We start from the raw sequence: 14,716 nt of genomic DNA, 5'->3' as shown, positions 1-14,716 counted from the left end.
ATATATATATATGAAGAGTTCAGATGCAAAAGCCATCTCGGTCAAAAATGTGATAATGATACTGAGTGAATGCTCTCGACACATATTTTACGTCCATCAAATACTTTTTCTTCAGACTTTGTTGCTCAATTTCAGCCTCAACCCAATCAGAAGTACCAATACTTACATAGAAACCTATACAAAGTAGCCAGAAAGAAATGCTCATTTTAAAGAAAAACGTCAGATGGACTTATGTATGTGTATATATATATATAATTTCTAAAGGCCAGAAAAACTGAGCAACTAGTCTCATGATCTTAGGCACATAACTAGTATTACCTTTGAACATATATACACCATACAGCCTTAATTTTATGACTGTTTTAAAATGACCTCAGCCTTTTCAGTGGGCAGTTTAGACAGTTTAGTGAGTCCAAAGATCAGAGTTTGATACATAACGCATAACTAGCATGACACACACACACAAATATCCTTTTGTTACACTTCATGGCCCTCTATGTCTAACTCTCTACCTAAAAAAAATAAAGTTTTGGCTTTTTAATTCTAAACAGTTTGGCCCTAAATCAATAGTTGTCTTGTTAGATAGCATACCAAGTCAAACAGTACCAAATCTTCCCATGTCAGCCTTTTTTTTTTCCATCTGTCATATTGAATTTTATCTAAAATGCTATATTTTAGAAATTCTCTGGCATATAGTTACAAAACTGAGTTTGTGTCTTCAGAACCATGCTATGAAGCAACATATTCCAGAACTTTTGTGAATTGTATTTGATAGCCATGAAACTTACCTCATTATTGTTTGGGTCCTATGGAATCCAAAGGTGTATGTTTTTTGACAGTTAGCTTTTTTGTTTGTTTGTTTGTTTTCTTTGACATACTTTTTTGAGCATATCAAACTCCATTGCTGGAGGGCCACAGCCCTGCAGAGTTTAGCTTCAACCTTACTTACATGCTCCTAATCTAGTTAATTAAGTCCTTCAGGCTTGTTTAAAATCCACAGGTATGTGTTTAGTGTAACAGAGTTAGAACTAATCTCTGTAGGACTGTGTCTTTCCAGGAGTTTAACAACTCTGTCCTAGATCGTTTGTCCGATCTTCTTCAAATTTAACACAGATCATCATTAAACCATGCTGGTAAAAATGTATTAAAATGTTTTTTGATAACTCAAACCATTTTCATGTAACATGTTTCACTTACTGTGTTTCTCCTTTTTACAGTCTACCCTTAAGGTTTGTACGGACGGTATGTTGGGGAAAAATGAACTACTGCGATTAAAGAACAATAACCTATCTAGAAATAATGAGAAAATGTGTAGACAAAACAATGGGTAAACTCCCCTAGTTACATGCCCTGTACACTACAAGTTTCACAGTAATTCAACAAATGATTAAGTACCCGTAGTTCTAAACAATCACTCCAAGACCGTTTTTTCCATAAAGGAAATGTATCGTCCAGCAAATATAGAACGTAAAATTAAATAAAACTACCTTAAGGAAAGGTGTTAAAGGTCATATATATACACATATACATGCATGCATATATATACATATACATACATACATACATACATACATAGAGAGAGAGAGAGAGAGAGAGAATTTTTTAGGCAATGTCGCAATTCAATGTCACAAATCTCTGCTTGCTTCTTAAGCAATATTTGTCAAGCATCAGTAACCAAGGGGTGTGGTGCTCGCTTATAATTCAATTATGTAATCTTTCAGTGTTGTTTTTAGACTGTCAACCTGAAGGTTCACTGATTAGTGCCGTTTCAGCTCTACAATTATCAAACTGCTGTCTAAAGAAACTGGACCTGAACAACTTAATTCAGGAGAGGAGTGAAGCTACTCAATAAGAAGCTGGCAACTGGACAATCTAAGGTAATAAAAAAAAAAATATATATATATATATATATATATATATATGTATTCACAGTTGGACGGAACTCCAAACTCACTACTTTTCAGGAAATTATTTTTAAAAAACCCTGTAGTTTTTTAATAATTAAACACTGTGTTGTGGCTTAACATAGTCAGACACTTGCATGTCATAATAGTAAAAACATTTTACCAAACCCAAGCTCAAATGGAGTTACAAGGGCTTTGACGTGTGAGTGTTGGACATCTGATATGATTTGTCCATCATTAGAACAACTGCATCTGAGGCAGTAAGTACATCACTATGTTTTCATCAACTTACAGATTTTATTATAGCTAGATGAGGGCTCTGTTTTTCATGCTGTTGAAAACGTGTGGCCAAAATATCATGTTACAAAAGACGAAGTGCTGTGCAAAGGCTATTTACTAAATGACTATAACTAAATGGCAAATGCTGGACTAAGCCACTCTTCATCACTGCTTAAATACACAAATCATTAACCTTTATAGACATGGTGTTCCTTGAGCAAATAAGTTATCTTACCTATTCAAACAACCAGTTCTTTATTTTGCCTTGCAACGCAAGCAAGCGGGCTCCAAACTGTGTGTGGTACTTTATTCAGTGTGGAAACAGGGACACATGGTGGAGCTATGAGATTTTGCTGACAGTTTGAGGATCCAATGGAGTTGCGACATGAGACGGAGAGACAAAGAGTGAGAAATAGTGCTGAAATGTGTGTATTATTATAAAAATGTGTGTAACAGTGAAGAAAAACAGGGAAGAAAAAAAATACATTTAAAGAAAAAAATATTTTTGTGTCATTTGTTTAAATATTATATTCTGTATATGTTAAACTGTTGGAATATTATGGAGATAAAATAATGCCATAAAGATTTGCATGCGAAGAGTACGTGTTGTACAAGTGTACACAAGACTGTAAGCGTAAATTAAATTTGCATGCGCAAGAGAAGCTTTGTAAAAGTGTAAATCGCATTTTAAGCGTAAGAAAAAAAGATTTGCAGCATTTTACTGTTACTCGTAAGTGTAATTCATGTGTTGTGAAACTGCAGCTTCATGCTTTCACAAAATAAATACAATCTGCATTCTTCCGACTTCCATTTCTCAGCGAGAGTCTCATTTGATTGGCTACAAATCTTTATGGCATTATTTTATCTCCATAGTACACAGCTAAACTTGCCTCCGTGTGGATGAGCCCTGACTCTTCATACCCTTACAATTCAGAAGTTACTAGCACAAGCATAAGTGCAAATTTGGACAGTTGGTGGCACTAAAGGGTTTGAGTTAGACACTCAAAATTTTCTCTAGTTAATGTTCAGTAAGTCTGTGTGCCAAATTTCATAACTTTGGTGCAAGCGATTCTATGGGAGGCCACAGACTCAAAAGCAGAAAAAAAAACAAACAAACAAAACAAAAAAAAGCGTATAATTGGTGCCTTGGTACCTACAATTCTTGGTTCCTATAAAAATTACAAAAAATAGTCTAGTAAAGGATGGAAAGCAAAATATAATTTATTTAAAGGCAGAACTGGTAAGACCTTCGTTCATCTTTAGAACACAAATTAAGATATTTTTTATGAAATCAAAAATATCTTAATTTGTGATCCAAAGCTGAACAAAGGTCTTACGGGTTTGGAATGACATGAGGGTGAGTAATTAATGACAGAATTTTCATTTTTGAATGAATTATGCCTTTAATGATTATTTACTGCGTTTTATTTGTTGTGGGTTTTGTTTTTTTCTAACATTTTTGGTGAGTCCAATAAGAAGAACATGACACATTATGCTTTTCTTTTTCTTCAACAGTTGGATCATGGAATACAACCCAGAGAACATGAGTCGAGAAGAACTCTTAAAATGTAGGTCTACACAGGTCTAGACCATTTTACAGAAGACCAGAATAAGTTCTCAAGTATAAAATGTTTACTGTGTACATGTGGTCAAAAATATTTATGTGGATCCGAAAAGTAGATCCAAGTCCAATTTGATTCTTGAACATATTTTGTGGTCTTACTAATGTTCTTCTTGCTTGCAGATTTCTGTGATCTCACACTGGATCCAAAAACAGTACACAATCGTCTCTCTGTTGTAGAGGGCAACAAAAAGTTGATATGTAATCCAGAACCGGTGTCATATCCTGATAATCCAGAAAGGTTTGACGGCCTTCCCCAGGTTCTGTGTAAAGAGCGTCTGTCTGGACGCTGTTACTGGGAGGCTGAATGGAGCGGGTTGGGTGATATGGTGGTGTCATATGAAGGAATCGGCAGGAAAGGAGAAGGTTTTGAGACCAGGTTCGGAGCCAATGACAAATCCTGGATTCTGAGCTGCTTCGGAGAGAAACTGATTGCCTGGCATGACAATATGGGATCACATATACCTCCCCCAGCACCTCCCTTAAACAAAGTAGCAGTGTATCTGGATGAGCCGGCCGGCACTCTGTCCTTCTACAGCATCTCTGACACAAACACACTCAGACACTTGTACACATTCAACACCACATTCACTGAACCCCTCTATGCTGGATTTGTGCTTTACACTAATTCAGTGTCTCTACGTGATGTTAAAAAGACAGGATGAACATTTTCTATCCTCTACAAGATATACAGTGGACCCAAAAAGTATCTGCGCTCTTTAGACAACTAATAATATCAAAACAAGTGCCCTTTATTTTATAGCACAAGTGCACTTTTCAACTAAAAAGCTTTACAAAATGAGGTTTGTTAGGTTTTGAGATATTCAACAAAATTTGTTCAATGTGAAAAATAAAAATCTATGAATGTCAAACTTTATGTAACATTGATATAATCCACATAATGGTCGTTCTGTGTCAAAAGGGACCTTTAGACCATTGCTTACAAAGTTTAAAAAAATGTCTCTAAAAATTAAATTAGTGTTAAGAAAGGCTCTAGTATCTTTTGTTGCAGACTATACCACTTTGTATCCAATGCAATAAAATTCTGACATTTTTAGGTGTGACTAGTATCTAAATACTTTTTGGGCACTAAATGATAGTCCTGATTTATTTGCTGGTTACAATGACGACTTACTCCCATCAACACAAGCTGATGTTGTTGTGCCATATCACGATTGTGTGGTTTCATCAACTGATATTTGTCTTCACGAGTAATAGATCTCAATTTCAAGGTTTTTAACATTATGGGATGTTGTTGTAAAGCGGTAATGTTCCATTGCTATTGTCTGTGGTATAGAAACACTTGTTGGATTTATACTGGGCAGATAAAGTCTGAGCATTGAAACATACAAAACTAAGATTATTCAATAAACTCTGCTCATTTTACCATCACTGCATCTTCTAATTTCTACTCCTTTTGGTCTTTTGGGATGATAGAAAACTGTCAATACTAGACAAAACACTGATTTTAGGTACCAGACAAAACAGATCTTTTCTGACGGGATCCAGCATCCGGTGTTGGATCTAATAGTCTTAATCTAACATTTTTGGTGTCATAAAGACAAAACAAAAGAACAGTTCACCCAAAAATGGAAATTTGCTGAAAATGTACTCAATGTACCCTCAGACAATCCAAGATGTAGATGAGTTTGTTTCTTCTTCTACTATAGACAGCCAAATGTTATAACAAATCAAGGAGAAGAGTGCAAAAAACCTGTCTGAAGAACAAAAGGTGTTTGTGGTTGACCAAACTGAACCAAAATTTCCAGGGCAAGAATCCGAGTTTGGTCGATATAGTTTTGTATCCGGGTAACTGCTCTGTATCTGGTAGCATAAACTTTTAAAGTACATATTTTTCAAATATGTTTACAGTTGGCCCATTTTAATAGCAGTTGAAGGTGAGAACCACCCATTGTGTCTTAATTCAAATGTAAATCGCCTAATTGACATATAAAAGTCACTTTCTGATCATTTAGTGTATCCATCATAAAAATTAAACTCTTAAAAGCTCTGACACAATATTAGGTACTGATCATTTTAAGGTTGTCATGAGAAGAACAGTTCACCTGTTTGCTTAATTCTCTGGATCCGATACCTCAGATATAACTTTAATGCAGTAACGGCTAAAACACAGTTCACAATCACCAGGGGCGTTTCTAGGATTATAAAACATCCAGGGCTGATGCCAAAACATCAGGGGCTGGTGGTGTTGGGTTTTGTTAGACACAGGTGTTTGAACCTGGATGGGGTCCAGGGGCATTAAACTGGGGGTTAAAGACCTTGTCACACTATGAACAATAGTAATCACTGCGAATAGCAAACATATCAAAGTATTATAACAAAATTATAACTTTACAAAAATATGTTAGACAAATAAAATAATAAATTTGAAGATGTATTTATAATTGTAGCAAATATATAGTTTCATGCAAAAAATAGGGCCCTGTTTTTTTTTTTTTTTTTTTTGTTTTCATTTTTCTGGTTTTCTTTTTAATAGTTAAATTTAATTTTGTTAATCAAAATGTAATTAATCATTAGTGAAATTAAAACCATGAATCTTATACAATTTACTCACCTTACAATTTTCTCACCTTACATTTTATTGTTACTAAACATGTTTTAGCATGTCTGTTTATTTGATTTGATAAAAACAACTTTTATTTATTTTTACAATAGTCTTATGGAATTCTGTGTTGTGTATTGTTCTGGTTATCAAATGAAGGTATAAAATATTAATTAAATTGATCTTCTAATGAAAATGATATTTTATTTTTGGCAAATAAAGGGGATCTACTATTCAAATTTAAAACATGGAAGAAATATTGTGTGAGGAATTTGTATACATTTTTGTATACAAAAATGTATACAAATGCAGGATTCATATTTAAATAGTCTTTTGCGGCATAATACTTACAGATATTACTCCATATCGCGACTTGATTTAAGTGTAATGACCAACTTTTGATGAATTCATTCAAACTTTGAAAAATTCTGTGGAAATCAACATTCGGGGCTGGAGTAAAAACATTCGGGGCTCCAGGTAGAAGCATCGGCTCATAATCCCTCCTCATAAAAAGCATCTGTTAAAATTTTTAGACAGTTAGGCACATAAAATGAGGATGCTGTCAAAAACAATGTCCTAAATAGATTTTCTTTATCAATGAACTTCTATTAACTAAAATAAATCAGCATTTGATGTGACCATCCTTTGCGTTTAAAGCAGCTTTTGCCCTAGGTGCACTTCTGCAGAGTTTTTCAGGTAGCTTTGCAGGTAGGTTACTTGAAACATCTTGGAGATGTTGAAACAGTTCTTCTGGATTTAGTCTGTCTCAGTTTTTCTGTTTCTTCATGTCATTCCAGAGACAGACTGGATGATGGTGAGATTAGATCAGTGTGGAGCACTGGCTGTTGTCAGACTGCCTGTGCAAACAAAAATCTCACTAGATTATTACAATAAATTACAATTAATTTTACTGACACACTACAGCAAAAGATAGAAATAACTTACTTTAAACCATTTTTTAGCTGGTGAAAATACTAGTAGCCTAAAACTTTTGCACAGTACTGTAAGTAGAAATATAAATATAAATATAAATATAAATATTATATATATATATATATATATATATTTTTTTTTTTTTTTTTTTTTTTTTTTTTTTTTTTTTTTTTTTTTCACACTCCTATTCACATTCTTGTACCATTCAGATTGACAGATGCACCCATGCCTTCTGTGCAATTTCGAAACAAGTGTGAAGCATTCTGAATTATTGTGTGTAAACGATGACAGCTGTGTTGCACTTGTGCTTAACTTTTGCTTTCTTGTGTTTAGGGTTTTGCATCACAAGTTCATCACAGAGCAAACTGTGTCTCAGAGAATGAGAATGTGTTTAGATTTTTTAAAAAAGACTGCATGAGATCTGCAAACAGTGTCTAAACTGTCTAAATATGTTTAAGGTTTTGCAGAAAGAGTGATTTATTTGACAAATTGGTTTAGGCTGTTGAGAATTTGGTTTAGAGACTGGGGTTTAGTGTTTTAGCAAATGTGAAAAAATGTAATGGACCTGGGGCGCCATCTAGTGGTCTTGCACCTTATAAATCGACATGAGGATCCGCCTTTTCTCGTAACGAAGCCATTTTGCGACGAAGCCATTTCCGTGCAGCTGTGATATTTTCATTGCAGTATTTTCATATGAATTCAGTTTATATAATATTATAAAACGGATGTTAAATAGGCTTTAAAGGTAAGTAGGTTTATATTTTTATGATCCATCTTATTTTGTTAAAATTACTCCCATTTTGCAGGTTCATCAATCGTATGTGAACTTGTGACGCATGAAAAAATGTGGTTCTCCAATAGCCTATCTTTGTAAAGTTTTTGATTGTGTTTGTTTCATATGCGAAGCCAGTTTGTCACATAAACATGAAGTGGTTGTACTTTCATGTCTTTATTGTTTTATGATGTTTATTTAGCCATCCCTACTTGCATGGCTCACTTTCGGTTTCGCTTCCTACTGTTGGTCGTTCCGTAAACGTATGAAAGTTTTGGGCACAGCAAACTACTCTTTTCAGCAATTATATCCGGTACTAACTATAACAACATTGCAACTTACTATAACTCTTCAATTTTCTCAGCGAATAAACTATAAACTATATATATAGCCATGGCAGATGAGAAGGCCATTCTTTGTTCTTTATGAAGAGTTTTCGGAGCCTGATGAAATCGATACGTGTTTAACACTGCAAAATACGCTCGATGTTACAGTAACTGCCCTTGCCGTCCAGAATAAAAGAGAACATCCCAATCGAGTGAAGGGATTTGTGGAAATGGTTCCTAATTATTGAGATCCAATATTTACCTCGCATTTCAGGATGAAATGACAAATAGGTATTAGGTGTTATTAGACTTATCATTATTGTTGTTCACTGTTGCTATGATATTGTCATATTTATCATTATATAATCAGAGGAGCATAGAGAAGTGTATAGAAGTTTCACTCCACAATACAACAGCAAAATATATATGGGTCATTGACATTATTCAACAGGCCAATTTTAAAATACAAAAAATAATAATATCTGTTGTAATCGTTCAAACATTAAGACTGTTGTGTACACATAAATGACAATTAAGTGATTTTAGTGTTTTTTATGTCGATGAATTGGCCAGCTAATATTGTTTTATTATTGCTATCGCTATAGCATTGCTAAGAACTTAATTTGGACAACGAGTTTCTCAATATTTTTTGTTTTTTTGCACCCTTAAATTCCAGATTTTCAAACATTGTCCTGTCCTAACAAATCATACATCAATGGAAAGCTTATTTATTCAGCTTTCAGGCAATATTTACATTCAAATGGACCCTTATGACCCTTATTTAGTTTTGTGGTCCAGGGTCACATATAGCCAAATAGATATGGATATTGCACATTCAGACTGAGAGTAATATGCTGGGCTGTAGGTGAACACCAAGTGTACAAAAAAAAAAAAAAATTTAGAGCCATATGGAGGTATAAATCAGTGATTGGTACACCAACCATGAACCTAATTTACAGTTTTTTTGAAATGCTAAAACACATTTTTTGAAACCATCACTCATTTTTTTTAAAACCTTAAACACAAACCCAAATGTTCAAAATATATTCACAGAACCCCTGACTCTTCTGGCAAAATCAAACAATCGCTTTACAACCATTTCACCTGTACTCAAAATCACACAAAGCTTTCATATCATACACACATTAGTCAATAATATACGCACTACAGATCATTCACTACATCAAAAAAATGAAGAACACAGTGCCCAGTGCATGTAGTTACAAAAAAGGAATGTTTCCTTTATATAGTAATTACAGTTTTTGATTATTGCTTACACACTTTTTGCAGAATTTGGCTCATTATGTCAAAACTCTACCCACAGGTCAATCAGACATAGCACTTGGAGCACATCTGATACACGTCTCAACACACTCCACAGGTAAGTTCGGTGAATATACCAAAAAAAAAGAAAAAAAAAAAAGATCTATATATGAAGAGTTAAGATGCAAAACCAGCTAAATCCATCTGACATGACATCTTTCTTTAAAAAATGCATTTTTATCAGGCTCATTTGTATAGGTTTCTATGTAAGTACCGGTACTTCTGATTGGGCTGATGCTGGGATTTTAGCAAGTTTGAAGTAAAAGTATTTGATGGACGTATAATATGTTTCAAGAGCATTCACTCAGTATCATTATCTCATTTTTGACCGAGATGGCCTTTAGCTGGTTTTGCATCTGAACTCTTCATATCTATATATATATGTATGTATGTATGTATGTATGTGTATATATATATATAATTAATTCAATATAATTTTATTTTGTATATCTGATCAAAAAACATATACCCTTGGATTCTGTAGGACCCAAACAATAATGAGGTAAGTTTCATGGCTATCAAATACAATTCACAAAAGTTCTGGAATATGTTGCTTCATAGCATGGTTCTGAAGACACAAACTCAGTTTTGTAACTATATGCCAAAGAATTTCTAAAATATAGCATTTTAGATAAAATTCAATATGACAGATGCCCAAAATGGCTGACATGGGAAGATTTGGTATTGTTTGACTTTTTTATGCTATCTAACAAGACAACTATTGATTTAGGGCCAAACTGTTTAGAATTAATAAGCCAAAACCTATTTTTTTTTAAACCTCATGACCAGTAGGTGGTGCTGTGCCAAAACTGTTCACATAATCTCAAGTCATGGTTGTCATAACACACATCAAATTTGGTCTGAATATGTTAAAGCAGGGGTCTCCCAACTCAGTCCTGGAGGGCTGGCGTCCTGCAGCAGGCGGCTAAAACGTGAGGCGCCCGCGGTGCATAAACAACGCCCATAATGCTCACTGCCAATAGAAAACAATTCAAAAAGGCGCCTCTCACTGAAAAAACACGTTCGGTGTGATTGGGGCCTAACACACCTGCCTGGAAGTTTCTAATATGCCTAATGAGACCTTAGCTGATTCTAGTGTGTTTAATTAGGGTTGGAGCTAAACTCTGCAGGACACCGACCCTCCAGGAACGATTTTGAAGACCCCTGTGCTAAAGTGTTGTAGATTTTGGCCATCTCTTCATGAGATTTATTGATGCACTATGTAAGAACACTAGTGTTTTTACATTTTTCCCAGCACATTCTGAATATAAGCCAATGGTGGTGAAAAATGAAAAACAAATTTTAACTTTTTCTGAATATTCACTTGACGGTAAATAACGTCTTCTGTTGTGGAGGGTCCGTCCACACAAAGCCAGAGCTTGCCCTAAACAATCTTTTTGGAAAAAACACAGCATTGTCTCTAGAAATAAAATATCTGCGTACACACGAATCCACTGAAACTGACTGAAAACGATGTAGTATATGTGGCGCTGTAATTCTGCCACAGAGATAAAAACGGAGAAGGCTTAATAGAAATACAGTCGTTCATTGTGTGTTTATGTTATTGTTGCTGTTACGTGACAAGTGATGTCTCACTGGGGTCAAGATGTGGGGTGATGACATCATCGTTTCACAAAATATCTGGATTGCCTGTACACATGAAAACGCAAGGGTGTCATTTTCAGATTTATCCGCTCTGGGACCTGGTTTCAAAAAATAGCAGTTTCGGGCTCCCAAAATGCCTGATCCATCTGGACAAAACATATGATACAATAATTTGTACGTATACAGCTAAACTCGCCTCCGTGTGGACGGGCCCTGACTCTTCTTATCTTTAAAATTCAAAAGTTACTAGCACAAGCATAAGTGCAAATTTGGACAGTTGGTGGCACTAAAGGGTCTGAGTTAGAAACTCCTAATTTTCTCTAGTTAATATTGAGCAAGTCCTCTATATGTGTGCCAAATTTATAAATTTATTATATTTAAAGGCTGAACCGGTAAGACCTTCGTTCATCTTTAGAACTTTAGAATATTTTTGATGAAATCCGAGAGCTTTCTGACCCTGCATAGACAGCAATGTAACTACCATGTTCAAGGCCCGGGAAAAGTAGTAATAAAATTGATAAAATAGTCCATGTGACATCAGTGGTTCAACCGCTACGAAAAATATTTTTGAGTGCAAAGAAAAAAAAAGTAACAACTTTATTCAACAATTTCTTCTCTTCCATATCAGTCTTCAGTGTGCGTTCACAAGGCCCTTTCTAGGGCTTGAACAAGGAAGGTAGTTACTTTGCTGTCTATGCAGGGTCAGAAAGCTCTTGGATTTCATCAAAAATATCTTAATGTGTGTTCCAAGTCTGAACGAAGGTTTTATGGGTTTGGAATGACATGAGGGTGAGGAATTAATGACAAAATTTTCATTTTTGAATGAATTATGCCTTTAATGATTATTTACTGTGTTTTATTTGTTGTGGGTTTTGTTTTGTCTTTTCTAACATTTTTGGTGAGTCCAGTGAGTAGAACAAGACACATTATGCTTTTCTTTTTCTTCAACAGTTGGATCATGGAATACAACCCAGAGAAGAAGAGTAGAGAAAAACTCTTAAAATGTAGGTCTTCACAGGTCTAGACCATTTTACAGAAGACCAGAATAAGTTCTCAAGTATAAAATGTTTACTGTGTACATGTGGTCAAAAATATTTATGTGGATCCGAAAAGTAGATCCAAGTCCAATTTGATTCTTGAACGTATTTTGTGGTCTTATTAAATGTTCATATTTCTTGTGTGCAGATTACTGTTCTCTCACGCTGGATCCGAACACGGCACACAATAATCTCGAGCTTTTAGAGGGCAACAGAAAGTTGGCATGCGGTAAAACAATGCCATATCCTGATCGTCCAGAAAGGTTTGACGGCCTTCTGCAGGTTCTGTGTAAAGAGCGTCTGTCTGGACGCTGTTACTGGGAGGCTGAATGGAGCGGGTTGGGTGATATGGTGGTGTCTTATGAAGGAATCGGCAGGAAAGGAGAAGGTTTTGAGACCAGGTTCGGAGCCAATGACAAATCCTGGATTCTGAGCTGCTTCGGAGAGAAACTGATTGCCTGGCATGACAATATGGGAACACATATACCTCCCCCAGCACCTCCCTTAAACAAAGTAGCAGTGTATTTGGACGAGCCGGCCGGCACTCTGTCCTTCTACAGCATCTCTGACACAAACAAACTCAGACACTTACACACATTCAACACCACATTCACTGAACCCCTCTATGCTGGATTTGTGCTTTATACCGCTTCAGTGTCTCTACGTGATGTTAAAAAGACAGGATGAACATTTTCTATTCTCTACAAGATATACAGTGGACACAAATAGTATCTGCGCTCTTTAGACAACTAATAATATCAAAACAAGTGCCCTTTATTTTATAACACGAGCACTTTTCAACTAAAAAGCTTTACTAATGTCAAACTTTGTGTAACATTAATATAATCCACATAATGATCGTTCTGTCAAAAGGGACCTTTTGACCATTGCTTACAAAGTTAAATTAGTGTTAAGAAAGGCCCTAGCATCTTTTGTTGCCTGAGCATTGAAACATACAAAACTAAGATTATTCAATAAACTCTGCTCATTTTACCATCACTGCATCCTCTAATTTCTACTCCTTTTGGTCTTTTGGGATGATAGAAAACTGTCAATACTAGACAAAACACTGATTTTAGGTACCAGACAAAACAGATCTTTTCTGACAGGATCCAGCATCCGGTGTTGGATCTAATAGTCTCAATCTAACATAACATGTCTCATAAAGACAAAACAAAAGAACAGTTCACCCAAAAATGGAAATTTGCTGAAAATGTACTCACCCTCAGACAATCCAAGATGTAGATGAGTTTGTTTCTTCTTCAGATTTAAAGAAATGTTGCATTCCATCACTTGCTCACCAATGGATCCTCTGCAGTGAATGGGTGCCGTCAGATGAGAGTACAAACAGCTAATAAAAGCATCACAAAAATCCACACCACTCTAGTCCATCAACTGACATCTTGTTATCAAAAGCTGTTATTATAGAGTGTTTTCAATCGCCCATATTGGTAGCACTAAGCATAAACAATGACACTGAACCAAATCAAACTTGCATATTTTGCTGCGCTGGTGAAAAAAAACAGCATATGCTGGTTAGGTATGTTTTGATGCTGGTTTAAGCTGGTCCTTAGCTGGTTTATGCTGGTCCTTGACCAGCAACACTACCAGTAAAAACCAGCAAAGGACCAGCTTAAACCAGCATCAAAACATACCTAACCAGCATATGCTGTTTTTTTCACCAGGGTCTGTATCTGGCAGCATATACTTTTAAAGTACATATTTTTCAAATATGTTTACAGTTGGCCCATTTTAATAGCAGTTGAAGGTGAGAACCACCCATTGTGTCTTAATTCAAATGTAAATCGCCTAATTGACATATAAAAGTCACTTTCTGATTCTATATTTAGTGTATCCATCAGAAAAATTAAACTCTTAAAAGCTCTGACACAGTATTAGGTACTGATCATTTTAAGGTTGTCATGAGAAGAACAGTTCACCTGTTTGCTTAATTCTCTGGATCCGATACCTCAGTTATCACTTTAATGCAGTAACGGCTAAAACACAGTTCACACTCACAACATTTCATTCTAGTCAAACACGCTTCCAGTACTGTGATGTAATACCATTTTACCGCCACTAGGTAGAAGCATCGGCTCATAATACCTCCTCATAAAAAGCATCGGCTCACAATTTTCCCCTGACAAATAAATTTGCATAAAGATAACATTTTCAGGTTAATGGTCAACATGACTGTATGTGGGGCAGATGTAGATTAATATTAATATAAATTTCTACACGGACCTAAAATGTTTTTCTTACAAAAAGGACATTTACACGACCAGTCAAAAGTTTTTTAATGTTTTTAAAAAAAGATTTTTAATGTTTTTTTAAAGAACAGAAAGAAAGTCTT

The 14,716-nt window shown here is 35.2% G+C and overlaps 3 protein-coding genes across 4 annotated transcripts in view; 2 read left to right on the top strand and 1 right to left on the bottom strand.

Annotated features, from left to right (window-relative positions):
• The window catches only part of LOC127153371 (NLR family CARD domain-containing protein 3), a 269,389-nt gene that overhangs the window by 39,585 nt on the left and 215,088 nt on the right, over nucleotides 1–14,716 (bottom strand). The window lies entirely within an intron of this gene.
• On the top strand, nucleotides 1,737–5,196 carry LOC127154126 (stonustoxin subunit beta-like). Its single transcript, XM_051095541.1, has 3 exons — nucleotides 1,737–1,877; nucleotides 3,699–3,751; nucleotides 3,928–5,196. Exons 2-3 carry the CDS (start codon nucleotides 3,706–3,708, stop codon nucleotides 4,467–4,469), a joined length of 588 nt encoding a protein of 195 aa, XP_050951498.1. The 5' UTR covers nucleotides 1,737–1,877; nucleotides 3,699–3,705; the 3' UTR covers nucleotides 4,470–5,196.
• On the top strand, nucleotides 7,915–13,362 carry LOC127154125 (stonustoxin subunit beta-like). Of its 2 annotated transcripts, XM_051095539.1 has the most exons (5): nucleotides 7,915–8,045; nucleotides 9,723–9,779; nucleotides 10,206–10,223; nucleotides 12,278–12,330; nucleotides 12,512–13,362. In XM_051095539.1, the coding sequence occupies exons 3-5, from the start codon at nucleotides 10,219–10,221 to the stop codon at nucleotides 13,048–13,050; spliced, it is 597 nt and encodes a 198-aa protein (XP_050951496.1). In that variant the 5' UTR covers nucleotides 7,915–8,045; nucleotides 9,723–9,779; nucleotides 10,206–10,218; the 3' UTR covers nucleotides 13,051–13,362. The 2 variants fall into 2 exon arrangements, with proteins under 2 accessions (XP_050951496.1, XP_050951497.1); XM_051095540.1 differs by lacking the exon at nucleotides 10,206–10,223 and having other exon boundaries at nucleotides 7,923–8,045.

Source organism: Labeo rohita, chromosome 22, assembly GCF_022985175.1.
Source record: "Labeo rohita strain BAU-BD-2019 chromosome 22, IGBB_LRoh.1.0, whole genome shotgun sequence".
Taxonomy (NCBI): Eukaryota; Metazoa; Chordata; class Actinopteri; order Cypriniformes; family Cyprinidae; genus Labeo; species Labeo rohita.
Note: the sequence above shows the minus strand (reverse complement) of the source record. Positions and strands in the feature narration are given on the sequence as shown.